Source organism: Peromyscus eremicus, chromosome 3 (assembly GCF_949786415.1).
Source record: "Peromyscus eremicus chromosome 3, PerEre_H2_v1, whole genome shotgun sequence".
NCBI classification, from domain to species: Eukaryota; Metazoa; Chordata; class Mammalia; order Rodentia; family Cricetidae; genus Peromyscus; species Peromyscus eremicus.
Genome location: NC_081418.1, coordinates 107437624 through 107456519, shown reverse-complemented (window position 1 = coordinate 107456519; position 18896 = coordinate 107437624). Strand labels below are relative to the sequence as shown.

Below are 18896 nucleotides of genomic sequence, written 5' to 3'. Positions count from 1 at the left end.
CTATGATCTGAGCTCTGACCATTGATAACAAAATGCAGAATCTGGAGAAGGTACAAGGTTTTGTGTATCAACTTGACACAAACTAGAGTCAACAGAGGAAGGAGCCTCAGTTGAGGAAATGCCTCCATGAGATCCAGCTGTAAGGCATTTTCTCAATTAGTGATCAATGGTGGAGGGCCCAGCCCATGGTGAGTGGTGCCATCTCTGAGCTGGTGGTTCTGGGTTCTGTAAGAAAGCAGGCTGAGCAAGCCAACGGAAGTAAGCCAGTAAGTAGCACTCTCCATGGTCTCTGCATCAGCTCTTGCCTCCAGAATCCTGCCCTGTTTGAGTTCCTGTCCTGGCTTCTTTCAGTGGTGAACAGCCATGTGGAAATGTAGGCTGAATAAACCCTTTCATCCCCAACTTGTAAAAGGAGTTTTCCTGTCCTGACCACCCACTCCTCATCCTGGCAGCTGCTTCCAAATTACCACACAGAGACTTAATATTATTTATAAATACTCCGTTGATAGCTCAGGCTTGTTACTAGCTAACTCTTATATTTAAATTAGCCCATATTTCTAGTTATGCTTTGCCATGTGTCTCATGGCTTGTTACTTAATTTTCTACATATCCTGCTTGCTCGATGGCTGGCTGGCATCTCTCTTGATTCCACCCTCCTTCTTCCCATCATTCTCAGTTTGGCTTTCCTGCCTGCCTGCCTGCCTAGCTACTGGCTTGTCAGCTCTTTATTAACCAATAAGCATAATCCACAGCACCAACTTGTTTTATGGTCATGATGTTTCATCTCAGCAATAGAAACCTTAAGACAGCCCCATAATAAAACTAAAGCAAACTAGGCCAGTGCTATGTCAGCTAACGAAACACAGATTCCTGTAAAGCATGTATCTCTTGAACTGGGTGCTTGTGTCTCAACCACTTTCATCATTGTGCTCCTCATTTGATTTTTAATTTGACTTTTAATCTAATACATAAAAACACAATAACTATACACACCTGTGGGGTACAATGTATACATTATATAATGTTTAAATTAAGTGGAGCTACATACACCTCAGCTATATCATTCTTTATGGTGAAAACAGATTTCATTCTGGCTTTATGAAAAGTATAACATTACTATCCATAGTTACTTTATGCAATTAGTACCCAATGTAGTAGCCTGTCCCTGTCCCTTTGTACTCTCCCAGCTACTGGTACCCACCATTCTGCTCCGGAATGTGTCTTTCATATTTATCTGTCTGTCTCTGATCTATCATCTATATCATCTATACATATAATATATGTGTGTGTACCTATCTATCTAACATCCCCTTTTTACTCTTATTGAGTACTGTAATTAGGAAGTGTGACTTAAAGAAGTAATTTTTATTTTTAATTTAGCTTTTAATCTAATCATACAAACAATGATGTTTGTTTTGGTTTTTTTTTTTTTTTTGAGACTGGTTTTTTGAGACTAGCTATGTAGCTAATGACCTTTAACACCCAATCTTCCCACCTATACCTCCAGAGTGCTAGGATTATAGGAATGCATGCTATACCCAGCCCCAAATAAATATTATAAAGTAAATACTACAAATGAGGAATTTCCAGGTTGAATCTGGATGGATAAGATCTGAGTGATTGACAAGGAGGAAGAGGGAGTTATTGGATGAAAGTCAGAATCTATACCTTGGAGTTGGACCTGTGCTCATGGCACTGTGAGAATGAAGCCTAGTCCCTGGATACCCTGGATAGGTGAGAAGTCCGCCATGGAGAGTGGAGGCTTTGTAGCCATCTGTAAAAGAACCCAATGAAGAATGAAGCTGTTACCCAGAGTCTGCAGTGCTGGCTAGAGTCTCAGGCAGAGCTGTCATGTGAAGAACAATGTGGACTGCAGAACAGGGGGAAAAAGCACAAGAAAACAGGGAGCCTGAGAGCTTTAGGTGTCAGGACCAGGAGTCCAGTGGCATGGCTGTGACCTAGAGAGCAGGGAAGAACGACATGAGGACATCTTCTCACCTAGGACAGAGGAGAATGATGTGTGGTAGAGCAATTCCACTAAAAGTGGAATAAACCTGAGTCCCTGCTGGCACTAGCCCTGACCCAGTGCTCTCGAAGCCTCAGACACTCCAGCGCCTGTCTGTCTAATCCTCACAACTGTGAGAATTCTAATAATCAAGATAGCAAGTGTTTCCAAAGCCAGATGGCCTGTTAGGTTAACAGTGTCTGGTTCCTGTAAGTAAAGAAACAGCCTGCTTGTTTGTTTTTTGGTCTATGTGGAAGACCCAGCATCTTTGTCTAAGTGTCAGGAATTCACCAACCACATCATGGCAACTCTGGCCCACACACAATCCACTGGAAACATCCCAAAAAGGGAAGTTTTTGTCCATCAAGCCAGGCTTGCTTTGTCCAAATGTTGTATACCAAGTCCTTGTTCTCTGCTGTATCCTGATTACAAACTGTCATTACCTATGGTTAAAGAAGAGTTTTCTCTTCTCTTTGAAAATGATAACATCATAATCCCATGCATTCACTTGCCTTACTGAGCAAGCGAATGTATTCAGTGTCTCAACCAGCCAAGACCCAGGATCATTTTATTTAAAAGACTTCTAGGTAACAACCACATACCAGGGAGAAGTTGAACCTTTGTAAAGAGCCGTTTCTAGCTGGATAAAGAGCACGGTTTCTGGTGAGCCCTTCCCTTCCTGGAATGTACACAGAACCCTGTTCAGTTCACCTATTCAACATGGTCTGTGGGACTGCTGAGAAACGGACACGTAATGATGGACAGTTGTGTCTGATGTTACAGATGTGTTCTACAAAGCTGTAAATCCTGTGTATATTTTTACAGTTCTGTAACAACCAGATTTGCTAACATCTTCCGTGTCTTTTTAAAAATGCATTCTTCCATTTAAATCTGAAGCACATTTCTACATCTCTTAGGAGCCTGAGGAAGAATTTGCTCTTTTCTCAGGTGCACATTATGATTCTGAGTTGAGCTCATTAATAACAACAACTAATAATAATGAATATAAGCCCAGAAAGTTTGCAAATCAGATCCCGTTTCTCTTAGCCAGCTCTTTAAATTCCGTTTTCCCACCCAGCACCGAACGGTTTGTCTCAGCAATGGAAACATTCTGTATTTCTTTTACCAAAGCTCTTCCAAAGCCAGAATCCTGCACTTTTTGTTGTTATGTTACCCTTACTGCCAAGTCCTCCAATGCTTGGTCCTGGAACCTGACTGGGGCAGCATGGGAATGAAGAAACAAAGACACACAGACAGAAGAGCTGGGGTAGGGTGGACACTTGGATGGAGGGCACCTTCTCTGCCCAGAAACTCGGCATGGTCATTGCGTACAGCACAGGAAAGAAGTTAGCTGGTCTCGGGGAGTCTGTAGGAGAACAGTCTTATGTTGTAAACCCAGTAGGAAGAAGCTCTGTCTGATAGCGTGCACATACATACCTGTCAGTCTTTCTAAATACTCATACTTGGGGGACTGAAAGGCTTTGCTGTTCCTCTGTGCCTCACTGTGGGAAGGCTTTGCCATTTTCATGGCTTTAATGTCCTTGGCATGGCAACAGTATACATTCCCTCCAGACTTCATCTACCACCACCCTATGCCTTACTTTTGCAGTCATGTTCCCTAATGCTCTGAAGGGGGAGAGGGTGAGGTATGCTGAGGCTCTTCTTAGTTGGTGAGACATGTGGTTTCCCTCTGGTAGGAGAGTGAGCACCCTGACCCTCACCCACTGTAGCGCTTACACGTTAGAGCCGCCACTGCAGGGATGCAGATCAAGCGTGCCCATCAGTGTGGGCACAAAAAAAAAACTCTCAGCTGCTGACAGGGAAAAGAGATCTATGAATTTTAAAGCAGCCAGAAGGAGCCTCCAAGCCTTCATTTGTGTCTGTTTGCTTGATGGCCATCCCTTCTGTAAGTCTGCTGCCATGACAAAGCCAGTGCCCACAGGATAAATTAGGGAAGTCACTTTGCCTTTGTCTCCCACCAAGACAACTGGACTTGGCGGACTGTGGCTGACTGGGAGTTACCTACAGAATGTTGGAACCTGCAGTTTCTGTTCATGTCTGGGATAAACAGGACAGAGCTCTGGGTGGGACGACGACACTGGCTGAGCAGGGTGAAAGTGGTACATGGCAGAGGCAGGGTCCTCTGCTGTGGCTGATCATGTTCCTGGTCTCTGACCTTTACCATGTTTCAGTGACCTCTTGGATGCTTGTTCCAAATGTGCTTGGTACCAAGTTGCATTTTCATTTTCTCTTCCTTGAGCCCTGTCCTCTTGTGCTGTGCCTAGCAAGGGTCATCCCCAAGGCTGCCTGAGTGTATCTCCCATCTCTCCTGCTGCCTCCTTTGGTTGCTAAAGGCATCTGTTCCCTTTATGTGGTACCTTCTCCTCCCAGGGTTTGGTTCTCATTCTTCTCAAGCCGTTCTCCAGCTCCCCGTTTTCTGTGCACTCTGTACCTTGTATTGCTCTCCACCTCACCAGAGCCCTCCTTCATTGATCTCCGCCTTCAGCGTTCTTTGCAGACGTGTCCTACCTGGGACTGCTTTCATTGCAGTGATAAATATCCCTCCCCTCTCCTCCCCTTAATAACTAGCACCCCACCTTTCCCCCCAGTGACCCTCCTTCTTAGTGTTCACTTCCTCTTCACCAGCTTACACCACATGTGGCACTGGAGGAAATCAAGCCTGTAGCTGCTTCACTGTGTCTGGATGGATCAACATATAGTCATGTTTAAACTGTGCTGCTCCTGATCTGTAAACCAGCTTTGCAGATACTAGCCTGAAGCATTCCTCAGAAGAGGGAGAGCTTCTGTGGATGGAAAGTTTTAATCTGCACTAATCTACTCTCTTAGGCAGTTCATGTTTCACTCTTCTCACCTCTAGATAGATAATGTGCATAACTAGTATCTCTGCCACTTGGATATCTGCACCTTCTCATAGCTGTAAGCTGAGTCTTCTGTACAGAAGATAACCCTGCAGCTTGCCGTGCCCCCACGCTCTAGGTGGTGTTGATGGCTGGAGGCAGATGTGACAGACAGCTAATTCTCTTTGACCACTGTCACACAAAGGAGCTTTATGGTGAGGTCTAATGGCATCAAGGCCAGAGGCTTCTGAGGAGGACATCTGTGCTCTCTGCCTTTAATCTTCTCTCCTGGTACCTCTGCCCTAGTGGCCACTTGCCAAGGCCAGCCTGGTCTCTTTGCCTCCCAAAGAAGTCCAGATCCCACAGGTGCCCGTTTACTTGGCTTACCTGAGAACCACTGCCTTGTTGTTCTGCACCCATCTGACCAGGCCCAGGGGCTGGGCCTTTGAGGGAACCCAGCAGGCTGCTCCCCATCAGAGTTCTCATCTTGGTAGGAAATTGAGAACTGAGCAGATCAAAACATTACTTTCTTTGCTGATCAAAAAGATATTTAAGTATTCACCTTGCACCTCACTGTGGCTCTTTTTTACTGCGAACTCCAGGTTTAGTCAGGTTTTCAGGCCTAGACTCAGGCACTGCTTGACTTCACCAGTCCTACCTCCTCTAAAGCAGAAGCCCTCAGAGCAGTAGGTGACCTGGGCTTGCCCTGGGGGAAGACTTGTCTCTCCATGCCAGCATTCTCCAATTAAATATCCCTCCCCCCATCTCTTTCTCAAGGCAGACACTGGGGGTGAGGAAGAAACAGGTGCTATGCTAATCAGTACTGGCCCTCAATGCACATCTCAGACCATTCTGTCCATAGAGTGGTTGGCTCTGGTCAAGCTTGTCAGTTCAGACAGTGGGCAGTCTTTTCAAGAACAAGCACATGGCACCATTTGTCTGAGCTATAGCTCCAGGTGGAGCTGTTTTAATGAAGAGTGGTTAGAGCGTGGTAGGCACCAGGACCACTGTAGCTAACACAGACTCACTGTCTGCTTTCTGGATATTATCTGTGTGAGCGATCAGTTCATGTCTTCATGCCTCAGTTTCTTCATGTAACACTATAAGTTAGACTGATCTGCACCTTGCCATTAGGGAGGAGACCTGCAGGGGGATTCTGTCCCTTGTTTTACAGATGATAGGTTAACCTGCAATAAGACTATTCCAGAGAACACCACCTGGAAACTATTCCTAGGCTCTCCAGATAGACTTTGTGACAGTGTTTTAGAGCAGGGAAGACAGATAGCTTCCATCTCATGCCACCTTCTGCTTATTGGCCATGGCTGTTGGGAGTGTTGTACCAGTAAAACCCTGATGCATCGTAGCTCAGAAGTAAAAGTTTCCATAATGATGATTGCACACTACAAGTATCAAAAGGAATGGTGGGGGCTTTTGAGGTAAGCATTTGCCATTGGCAAATCAAATCATACAGGGGATTTTCTCCCTTAGAAATACAGCAAAGCAAGGCTGCAAAGTTGGAAAGAACCAAATGAGGCTATTTCTTACCTCACACAGTCCATCAGCCATGAGGATAGGCACTCTGATTTTAAGCTTTCCTGTGAAGAGCCTGCCCTTGGCCTTTGTGGCCATATATCCCTGCTACAGTTCTCAGGTCTCTGTAGTGTTGAAGCAGCTCTGGATAGTGCAGGGAGAGATGGCCATTCCTGCTTCCTAATAAGTCTTTTAGTACAAAAACAAACATCAAAACAGGTCTGGCTTGTGAGCCATAGTTTGTAGACCCCTGAAGTGGAAAAGAGCCCAGCAGCAAGGCCTAGAGTTCTGGAAACCCCTTGTACTATCCATTTCTACGTCTAGCTCCGGGCTCAGCATATAAATGTTTTGTGAGAGTCAAGTTAGAATTTGGCAAGCAATATCAAGCTCTTCAAATACAGTTTTTTCTCAAGGAAAATATTAGCATTAGAGTCCACACTCAGTCATTTCCCTCTCCTACTCCCAGAGTCACATACCATAATGCACTTCTCAGGCAGTCTATTAGTATGCTTTGTGCTGCTGTAACAAAATTCCTAGGTCCTGGTACTTGATCAAGAAAAGTGGTTTATTTAGCTCTACTTCTGAAGAGCTGTCATCTGCTCATCTCTGAGAACCTGGATGGTAACACTTGGCCGAGTTGAATTTAGAAGAGATCATCTGGCAAGCCAAGGGGCAGGAGAGCAGGCATAACTGTGCATATCTGTGACAGCAGCACTTGGGAGCTGGAGGCAGGATTAGGAACTCAGAGTCAACCTTGGCTACATAGAGTTTGAGACCAGCCTGAACTATGTGAGAAAAAAAGACAAGAGACCAAAGCAAGGGCACCTCACTCTTGTTGTGCAGCACATTTTAGGATAAACTAGTCCAGTCCATGAGACCAAAATTAGTCTTTGACCGGTATGTCCTCATGACATAATTACCTGTTACAAACCTGGAGGGCCCAGCCTCCAGTACGTACCAGGGTAGTAAGAAAACCCATGAATGCAGTGAGGGCTTGACCTTTTCTATCTGAGAGGAAAATAAGGAAACACACACTTTCTGATGGTAACTTTCTCTTTTACTTCATCTTTAAAAAAAAAATCCTCTCTGAAAATTTCTCTTGCTCTCTCTCTTGCCTAGCTACTCATCCTCTCTCCTCAGCTCCCTCTGCACACCCACACACGCACTGTAACAATCCCTCACTCCTCGTTCCCTCTTCTCCCTCACACTTCTTTCGCTGGCCATTCAGCTGCATCCCTCACTCAGCGCACACACACACACACACACACACACACACACACACACACACACACACACCTACCTCTGCCCAGCTCTATACACAACAGCTCTCTCCATAGCTCCACACAGCCTTCCTCCCACAGCCAAACTCTGCACAAATATGAGTTACATTTTCAGGGTCACAAAGCATTTTTTGAGTAAACAATCAGAGACAGAGCCAAACTGATACATATAAGGAATCACACAGTTTATCTCAGGCTAGGAAGGTCACATTGACCGGCCAGTGAGTAACACTTGGCCAAGCATGTAGCCTGAGTAGTTAGTGTTCCTAGACAGAATGACACTGAAGTTCAGGACTTAACAATATCAGTTAGTTGGCTCAACCTTGAGTGGTTGGGGTATGTGCAGAAAGAGAATTACTGTAGGGAGTTATGTCTACCAGAGTTACTTCAAGTCTGACCTTGATTCAGCAATAAACACCTGAATTTACCTTTGTGTATTCTCCACAGGGGCATCTAGTCTATTTTGAATTTGTTCTGAAATCTAAAATTAGCTGTCTTTGTGACTAAGAATACTGTTACTTTCCTATGTCAGTTATGAAAAATATTCTAGTGTTACTTCTAATCATCAGAATTATGTAGCTTAAACAGAAATCATCTTCCTGACCATCCACAGTTATAAGTGTGCCCAAAGATGTAAAACACACACCAGTGGGCTGTGGAAATACCCCACAGCTGTTCTTTTTAGGGAGGTAAGTGGTGGCACCTGAGAAAGTTACAGACAGACAGAAAACAACCGGTTTCCACACCAGTGACCCACAGACTTTGCCTAGTGGGGCTCCTTAACAGTGTTATTCGTCTGGTGGGTCAAACTGTTAAATACTAGTTACCACCTGCTGTATACTCCCACGACCCTTGGCAATTACCTTCTATTAGAACCCACTTCTTAAAGTTTCCACCAACTCAATGCCACCATGCTGAAGAGCAAATCTACAGCACATGAATCTTTAAGGGGGCCATGCTTGTTATAACCAAACTATAGCAAGGAGCAATGGAGTTCAAGGTCAGCATTTTAGACTGACAGCTGGCATTGTCAAAGTTACCTTACATTATCCATAAGTTAGAGGACACAAGGATTGAAAACTAGAGGAACATACAAGGAAGGTATAAAAGGAAAGGCTTTGCAGATTTTAAGATCTCTTCGAAAGATATGTCCTATAGCATTCGTAAGACCTAAGCAAGCTCATGACAGGCCGAATCCCAGCACAGGGAGTGCAGAGAAACATGAAGCCCATCCCTGGCTGAGGAGCTATTGGCAACAGATAGCTGCTGGAAGAAGGAGAGTAAGGTTTTTTTCAGAGGATAGCCCCTAGAAAATAAATACATTCTAATGGAAGTCTACACACCCAAGAATATGTAGGCAGCGCAAATTGTACTTGGATGGAAAAAAAGAAGACAAAAGTTGAGTGGATGGGAAGAGGGTGGATGTGAGAGGAGTTGGGAGGAGGGGATGAGTATGCTCAAAACACACTCTATGAATTCTCAAAGAGTGAATACAACTTTTAAAAATAACCAAAGGTCTGTCCTGTTCCTGTAGATGATGAGAGTGAGTATAGTGTTGCAGCCTGTTTTGCTTGCCAGAGGGTTCTTTGCATTCTAATTTAATAGTGCAGTTGAACATGGCTTGCATTAATATTTATGCTACTTTTTTTGAGGGATAACATAATTGAAAGCAAAAGCATATGTATCTAGGATTAGCTCTCAGTGAACACACATTAGACTTGATCCTGAACCTTACTTTTGTGATCAGAAGAATGCACCTTGGTCAGAGACTTCCTGCTACCAAAGCTGATTACTTCCACAGAAGTCCTGTAAACAAATATCCTGTCCACACAGTGTATGTGTTCTTACCATGGCTATGATATAACTCCATAGGCCATCCTGTATCAGCCTCAATTTTCATAAAAAGTAGGGGGTTCAGGGTGCTTTGATAAGATGCTCACCCCAGAATGAAGAATCTCAATCCTCAAATGGACAGGGACTTGCTCAAGTCATTCAGCTACTTGGGGATAAAGCCAGGTGTAAGGTAATCAGTGTGGGCCTAATTTTACTCTTTTGCTTGTGGACATCTGGTTTTCCCAGCACCATTTGTTGATGATGTTGTCTTTTCTGCAATGTGTTTTTGGCATCTATATCAACTATCAGATGGTTTTAGTTGTGTACTCAGCATATTCGGGTCTTCTATTTTGTTTCATTGTTCTTCGTGTCTGTTTTTGTGCCAGTACCATATGACTTTGTAACCTCATAATACACCTTGAAATTTGGAATGACAATCCCTCCAGCCTTGTTCTTTTTGCTAAAGATAGCTTTGGCTATCTGGGACCTTTTGTGGTTCCATGTAAATTTTAACATTTTTTTTTTTGTGATGATTTGAATGTGAATGGCCCCCATAGGCTTCTATGTTTGAATGTTTGGTCCTCAGTTGGTGGAACTGTTTGGCAAGGATTAGGAGGTAGGACCTTGTTGGAGAAGATGTGTCACTGGGGGTGGGCTTTCAGGCTTCAAACATCCATGCCATTCCAGTTAGCTCTCTCACTGCCTCGGATCAGAATGTAAGCTCTCAGCTACTGCCCCAGCGTCATGCCTGCCTTCCTGCTGCTGTGCTTCCTGCCATAATGGTTATGGAATCACCCTCTGAACTGTAAGCAAGCCCCCAGTTTAATGCTTTTCTTTTATAAGTTTCCTTGGCCATAGTGCCTCTTCACAGTAAAAATAAAGTGGCTAAGATTTTTTTCTTCTATGTCTGTGAAGAATGTTGTAGGGATTTTGATTAGAATTGCATTGAATCTGTAAATTGCTTTTGGTAGAATGATCATTTTCACAATATTAATTCTACTGATCCTCGAGTATGTAAGATCTTTCATTTTCTAGTCTCTTCCTCGGTGTCCTTTCTTCAGAGATTTAAAGTTCATTGTAGAGACTTTGCCTCTTTGGTGAGATTTGTTCTTAGATGTTTATGTTCTTTGGGGCTATTGTGGATGGGAGTGTGTCCGTGATCTCTTTCTCAGCATGCTTGTTCAATTTATTCCATTTCTGAAAGAATAACAAGAGAAAAGAGATGTGATGCATTATCTAAATTAACAGTCCTCCAGAAAACAGCTTTTCTCTATCTGATAATGGCTTGAAAGGAGGAGCAGGGCACAGGGACACGAGACTCTCAGGAGTCTGCTGCTGTGTAGAAAGTCCTGTTTCCACTCCAAGGAAAGAAGAGAGGCCTCAGTTAGACAGCAGAGCTCTGGACCGTTTCAGACGCTGTAAGCCATACTGTCTGTATCACCATCCTGGCTCTGCCATTGTTGAGCATAGCAATCAGCAGTCTGCAAGCGCATCAGCTTGGCCGTGCTCCATCAAAATTCTATTTATGAGCATTGAAATTTGAATTTCATGTAATTTTCATGTATCACAAAATATTATTCTGATTTTTCGCTCAGCTATTTAAAAATATGAAAACTATTCTTAGCTTACAAGTAGCATACAAAGAGGCTGTGGGCTGCACTGGCTCTAAAGCCATAGTGTGCCAGCCCTGACTAGAACAGGAGGCTGAATCAGGCCTGTGATAGCTCACTGACTGACCAAGTAAATTCCCTAGCCTCGGTTTCCTCTAGTGAGAGCAAGTGAAGGTTTAGCTTAAAGAATGCCAGTGTTCTTTTTCGCATGGTGCTCCACGGTGCATGGCTGTTAGGTGATTCTGACGTCAGACAAATCTGAACTCTAGTCTTGTTTCATCTTCCAACTTGCTGGAGTTATTGGGTCAGTTGCTAAGTATCCTGGTGCCTTAGTTACATCATCTGTAAAATGGGGCTGAAATGCTGTTGACTTTAGGCTTGCTTTGAGAATTGAGTTTTATGATAGTTCAAAATCTGTAATCACGTAGGGCAGCAAGCATGTGCTGTTTTCAATATTATCATCATATTCTCTTTAAAAATCTGGTAAGATGTAGTCCATCTAGTGATGTCATTACATTTGTCTAAAAACCTGAGGGGTGGCTCCGTTGGTAAAGCGCCTACCGCACAAACCTGAGGACCTGCGTTCAGATCCCTGGAGCCCGTGTTACAAGGTGGGTGTGGCAGCTCACACCTGTCACACCTGTGCTGTGGCCTGGTGGTGAGGGGAGATGAGCAGGTGCTGGCTTCCGGTCAGCCAGGCTAGCCAAATTGGTGAAGTCTAGGTTCAGGGAGAGACCCTGTCTGAAAACGTAAGATAGAGAATGATTGAGGAAGATGCCCAATGTTGACCTCCGGCCCCCACAGGCACACGTGTTCACATACACACACACAGACACACACACACACACATGCTTATACATGTGAATACTTATTAAAATTGTGATTCAGGTTTCCGTACATTTCTGTACTGGAGTGCTTCTGGGGTAAAGGCTGGCCTGAGTTGGGGGAGGGAGATGCTGTGCCTTTTCACCCAAATCCTGTGAACTCTGGTGTTGTCTTCGCTCCTGTATGATGAAAGCATGATAAATTACCCCTGCGTGTCTGTTTATAGCTCTCTTCCTCCACCCAGTGGCCGGAAGCCACTACCGAAGTGGTGGAGACATTTTTACATTTTTAATATGATTATTTTCTCATGTCCTCCAGCAGCAGAGCAAGAGTCTGTTTTGAGCCAGTGCCCCCTGTGGCTCCTCCATGTTGTCATTTTCAAGGCCTGTAAGTGGGTAGATAGCCTCACGGCCGATTGGCTGTCAAGCCAGAATTAAGAAATGCCAGGCGCCCGAGCCGTGCGGCTTGATCAGTTATGTGTTCAGGTGGTTATTAAGCATGTTGTCCTGCAGCCTCATTGAAAAGCATGGCAGCATTTAATAAATATTAGAGCATGTCAGCAGCACCATTTAAACGTGGCAAAGCGATCAATTTCCGTTGTAATTGTGTGCACAGGCATAAAAACTCTCTTTGGAACACTTAATTCCATGTCAGTTTAAAGTAGCTCTGATGGTTTCTGTTTAGAGCTGAAGTCAGAAAAGGGGCTGGGGGATGGATGTCAGCCATGGAGGTCAGAGAGCAGAGGAAACCTCAAACACTCCAATAATACATTCGCCAACCGGTCTCGAGGCTCACAGGCGTTTGCCCAGGGCATCCTCGCTGCCCGGGACCTGGGTTTTACTGGCTGCTTTTGTCTTTGCAACCTCTCTTCCCTTTCCCCTCCAGCTGCTTCCTCGACCAGGAGGAGGAAGCAAGTGGTAGTAATTGCTGGCCAGGCTAGGCTGTGGGCGAAGCCCAGCCATCCAGGGGAAAGCCAGGAGAAGACTTCCGAGAGACGGAGAAAAGAGAAAGGACGGGGCGGGTGCAGAGGCCACGTGGCAAGCTCCCTGTTTCTTCACTGTATGGATGCCTTTTCAACCATGCCTCTCTCTCTTCACATGTCTCATTCTCTGGCTCGTTCCTCAGGACTCTCTCTTCTCTTGTATCTCTGGTTGGTCTCCCCATAAGCCCCTCCTGATTTCTATCTGGTCATGGCACCTCTCTTTTGATCCATTTCTCATCATAGTCTTTACAATCCATTTGCATTCTGCTTCTTCCAAGACTGCTAGAGTATGCTTAATAATTAAGGCTGTAATTAAAGTGTAACAGTGAGTATAATTAAAACTCGCTTTAGTAGATCCTGGAATTAGGAAGCAGTTGGGTGTTTTGGTGTGGCACTGAAGGACTTGCCAGGAAGAAAGAGTGTAAGCTGCTCCCTTCACCCCTCCCCCTGACCATGCCCACCTGCATAACCTGAGAGGGAGGCCTCTTCCCCTGGGCATCAGAGCTGCACAGTGAGAGAATTGGTAGCATCTCAGAGCCTGCCCTGGAGAGGAGCCGGGGCAGACAGAGTGCCTCAGGGCATGAAGTCACAGCCAAGGCCCCTAGAGAACCCTCTTACTTGCAAGATGATCAGAAAAGGATCTGCCCACACCTCTCTCCTCAGGCATCATCATGTGTGACTCTGTCCTCAGTCTGTCAGCTCAGATGTAACATGTGGCGGATACTGCAAGATACCCTGAGAAGCAAACTGGCACCGAAGTGGATGTGTACTGCCCTGACTGTAGGAAATGCCACTAAGCCTCCCCACAGGGCTCATCCCTGCTGCCGTGTAGAGATCATGGAAGACTCTAGCAGCCCACTTGACAAGGCTGCTGTAGTTGGGACGTTGAAGGTGGTGGCAAGGAGGGTGGCCCAGGAGACTGTGAGAGACAGCTTCTAGTGAGTGGATAGGTATCCAGGGCAGAGGACGCTGGGGCTCTGGGTGCCTGCCTAGGCACTTGTGAATTTTAACATCCATCCTTTTTATTCCCCTTGAGAATACTGCTGCTAAGCCAGATGCTGCAGATGATATTAATTAAGGACCTGAATTATTTATGTTGTTGGTCGCAAGGAAATGCAGCTTCATATGTGAGTTTTTTAAAAATCAGCATCTAATTCATCCTTACACGTGGAGGAGAACTCAGGTAATAGTGAATAGAGAATTCTGAGTGAATGATTCTCAGAATGGATGGAACCATGAGAAAAACAAGCTAACCCCCAAAATTACAGGATGGGGGTGCAGGAGAGGCCAGTATGTTCCATGGCTGTGTGGAGGTCTGGGGAGCTGGGTGCTGAGACTAGAGAATGATAGAAAGGAAAAGCTGTTGTTACTTTGTCTCTGGCAGACTGGGGGCGGGGACAGATGGTGAAGGTATCCCAGTCCATCTCGCTTTGGAAGGACATTTACACATTTACACATCAAACTTCTGGTCCACAGATGTAATTTGGGGTCAGGCCAGGCTTCTGCTTCACTCTGTCATTGCTCCATGAGGGCCACACCTACAGATTACTGTCTGAATTCCTTAGTCTCTTACCTAACACATGCCGTGGCCCAAACCCTGTCTTGCTCAGCCTCTGGAACTGGGACTCAAACCTTACCAAATGAATCAGAATGCACACTGGGGTTGTGTTAATGAAGTAATAAAGCTTTCCATCTGCCTGTGTATGGCAGATAATCCCGAAATTTGAACATGTAACAGAGGAGGTGTGAATATCTTACATATCCAAGGGCAGGAATCTGGGTATGACTTAGCTGGGTCCTCACCCTCAGTCTTCACCAGGTTGTAGTAGAGGTGTGTTGGGCAGAACTGCAGACACCTCACAGCTTGCTAAGGGGGTAGTTCACTTTCAAGCTGGCTTCTGTGGTTGGTAATAGGATTCTGTTCCTGGTTGCCTCATTCCTCCATAGCTGTTGGCTAGAGGTGGCCCTTGGGTGCTTGGAAAATGGGCTTTGTCTATAGGGTGGCTTGAAACGTGGCGGTTTGCCAGCGTAAATAGAGAAGTGTTAGAGCAGGTAAGACAGAGAGCACAGCCTTTGATGTAGTGATGTATTGTGTACCCTAATAAACTTGCCTGGCGATCGGAGGACAGAGGCAGCCACTCAATTAGACATAGAGGACAGTGGTGGCACACACCCTCAATCCTGTCACTCGGGAGGCAGAGATCCATCTGGATCTCTGTGAGTTCAAGGCCACACTGGAAACAGAACCAGGGATTGGTGGCACACGCCTTTAATCCTGACATGGCAGGACAAAGAAAGGTGTATATGGCGTGAGGAATCAGGAACTAAAGCAGTTCAGCTGAGACCCTCAGAGGCTTTCATTCTGAGGAAACAAAATCGGCTGAGGAGTTGGCAAGGTGAGGTTAGTTTTGGCTTGTTCTGTTTCTCTGATCTTTCAGCTTTCACCCCAATATCTGACTCTAGGTTTTTTATTAAAAGACCATCTAAGAGTCGAACAACACTTTTATGTCTCACCTAAGAAGTGACATCCCATCCCTGTTAGATTCTGAGACAAGGCCAATGAGAGGCCTTGTCTCAAAAACAAGGTGGACAGCCCCTGAGGATCTACACCTGAATTGGCATCTACATGTACACACACACACACACACACACACAGTATTTGATTCAGAGTAAAGCCAGCCCCTGAATAACAGCCATGTTGATGTATCAGGGGTTTAGCATTATTGAAATCTCATTCTCGTTCACATAGAGTCTGGGAGGATGAGTGAATCCAGTACTGGGCTCCACATCATAATCAAGTGTCTAGGCCGAAGAAGTCATTGCCATCTTAAAAAGGTGCCCCCCAGAGTTACCCTTACTGGTAACATAGCTGAAAGTCAAACAGAAAAGTAGAAGTCATGTGGAGATAGTTATAAGCATGTGTTCTGTATCCACTCACATTCTGTTGGGCAGACTTGTCATGTGATCCTACTTACCTGGAGAAGTACTTGGGAAATAATCTCTGTCCAGGCAGCCCCTTCCCAGCCCTACACTGTAGAAGGGAAGCAGAAATCTTTGCGGAAAGCTCACCATGTATGCCACAGAGACATTGTCGTTAACAAAATGCTTTCCCTCATATTATGTTGCCGTCTTCATATTACAAAGAAGTGTGTGGAACATGCAGAATTATGTTATTACATAGAGCAGGTAAGTCTGTTCTCTGCCACTCATCACCTCCATAAACTCACTTACTTTATCTCTAAAAGCAAGACAATAGGACCTACTCATAGCTCTTATTGAAATTCATATGCTGCATCTTAGTTGCTTGGCATATACCTGGCATGCATAAGTACATAGTGAATATTAGCTCCAAAGAAGACAGTTATGTGTGGAGATAAAGAAGTTGAAGCTCCGCCCTTCCCAGAGGGACTACTGACAATGGTGGTGGCTGTGATAACAGGTGATACTTTCTTTGGTGCCCATGTTCCAGTAACGATGTCTCGCCCACACTCATGCAACCAGCCTTAGTTCAACTCAATAGGTCACACACACAAAAGCCTGGGAAGTAGGGAGCTGCTGAGAAGGTTTTGTTGAGAGAAGGAGGGATGTGAGAGAGGGTAATGTCTCAGTGTTAAGAGCACTTGCTGCTGTTCCAGAGGACTTGGGTTTGATTCCCAACATTCATAAGGTGGCTCATATCCATCTGTGATTCCAGTTCCAGGGTATCCGATGCCTTCTCCTGGCCTCTGCAGGCCAGGCATGAACAGACAGACAATACTTGCCAGCAAAGCACTCATAAAACAAAATATTTTGTTAAGTAGTTGAAACTCGAGGAAGGTAAGTGATTAACTAAACACCGTACTCTAAATGCATGGCAGAGGTGAAGGCTTCAGTGCCTTCCGCTGGTCATTGCTCAAGGGGCCCATGGTTCGATTCCCACTGCTCTAGCAGACTCAGTGTCCCAGAAGAACCAATGCTACCATATCAGCGCAGTCCGCTCACCTGGCCATCGTCTCTGTGTAAGACATGCTGACCTGACTGAATGCCTGTTCTTATCTGGGCCAGTAGAGCAAGGCCATCTGGCAGCTGGATAAGAACACAGGAGCAGTTTCATGAGATGCTTACGTCACTTTCTCCCAGACTCAGTGAAGAGACAGCTCCAGTTCAGATTTTCTTCCTTCAAACTTACTGAGCAAGTGGCTGAGAAACTTAAAGTGTGCATGATCTTAGGGAATGTTTATTTCTCTTTTTTGGAGTACTGGAGAAAATACAGGCAGTGTCATCTAATACGAGTTCATTAAAGTGAAAAGGGGAGAAGGGGAGGAGAGAACGTGTCATCTGGGTATATCTGAAAAGCCGGAGCTTGACAAGAAAAAGCCGTGTGCGTTGAATTAACTGTTGGCATCAAGGGAAACCAGGCATCCTAGGATTTCAGTTGTCCACTGTGACTAGGTGTCCCGCTTGCAGTTGAATTTGACAGTTGTCATTGTCCCCCCTTTAGGAACTAATGTCCAGGAGGCTCAGAAGATCCTCCAAAGCAGTGGACTCCCCATTACACAAGCCAAGGACCTGGAGGATGCAGCCAAGAAAGCTGTTGCCAGTGTGGCAAAGAAGTGATTGCTTCCCTGGGCTCCTGTGAAGAAGGGCACTTTCCTCAACACTGTGAAAGCAATGTTATCTCACTGGGAAAGGGTCACACACAAGGATCATTACCTGAAAAATTCTTAAGTCTGAACTTTCTCAAATAAGCTATCCGGAGTGCCTAAAGCTGATTTTGCACTGTAGTCATTGAAAAAAAAAAAAAAATCACATCTTACAGTTTCACACTTTCTCTTGCCCAGTCAGTAGCAGGGTCTGCCAGCTCTGGGCCACAGTCAATGTGGCCAAATAGTGTGCATAAGTACAGTATTTGAAGCCTGATCTAGGTCCATCCACAAGAACTTTGTGAACATTTAATCTTCTGTAATAGAAAAATTGCAGGACTCACAAGTTCAGACAGGATTCTAGTTAACATAGTGACTTCCAGAAGGACACATCGAGGAACAGTGGTTTCCACAGGCTCCTAATTCCACCACTCTTAGAAAGCCCAGGAATGTTCTAAAGTGTGGTTTCTGTTGAGAGTCCCATATTAATACATGTACATTGCGCACATTTTACCCTGTGCCTTAATGTTGAATATACTGCCTGCCTCACACCAAATTGCAGCCAGAAGCCTTAGTTACAAATTTAAATGAAAGGTTCAGTTTCATGTCGGAGTTGGTGAATGCTGGTTTTTATGAAACAGTGATTGAGCCATTTCATTGAGTGGCAAAACCGAAGATCAAGCTGTGTTGGTGGCGAGGCTTTTCCCTCTCATCCCTTCCACCTCACATCTACCAGCTTGTCAGAGATGGGAAATGTCAGTGTTGAGAAGGTGGCCTTTCTAATGTGCTTTTTTGTGATGGGAATTTTCTTAATTTGATTTTTTTGTTTAATTTTGATAAATTTGTATTGATACACATTTTAAATAAAATCGTTTTTCAGTGGTATGTTAGCTGCTTATTTCTCATTTCTGTCAATTTATCCTTGCTTCGCCATTCTTTTCCTGTGAAGGCACCAGCCTTTGGGCCTGAATGCTAACTCCAGTTACGAAACTGCAGTTGACCCCAGATTGTTCCAGCTCCACACTGCCTTGTCAAGCTCCACACCTTGCTGTGGCAGGTGATTCAGTGAAGGACTAAAATTGCCATATTAGACACAAGTCCAGAAATATGTCTCTGATCTTGGACAGGGTGACGTGGTCCAGTCAAACACTGTGATGTACACCAGGGATCACCCTTAACAGTGTTCCCATCCACTCAACCAGTGCACAGCTGGCCACACGATTTTGTTCGTTCATTTTACATTATTCTCACACACTTCACAAATGGATAAAGTAAAAAGTATATATACATATGTGCCGTGGAGAAATAAAACATCAACTAGATCAAGTCATATGTCTTTTCTTGAACACCG

At 44.9% G+C, this 18896-nt stretch overlaps 1 protein-coding gene across 3 annotated transcripts in view; it reads left to right on the top strand.

Annotated features, from left to right (window-relative positions):
* Suclg2 (succinate-CoA ligase GDP-forming subunit beta) overlaps nucleotides 1–18430 on the top strand; it is a 279164-nt gene extending 260734 nt beyond the window's left edge. For all 3 annotated transcript variants that reach the window (XM_059258255.1, XM_059258257.1, XM_059258256.1), the window contains one exon: nucleotides 17404–18430. In XM_059258255.1, the coding sequence (XP_059114238.1) occupies nucleotides 17404–17519 (116 nt within the window). In that variant the 3' untranslated portion in view covers nucleotides 17520–18430. The remainder of the gene's footprint in view (nucleotides 1–17403) is intronic.
* Nucleotides 18431–18896: the final 466 nt, after the last annotated feature.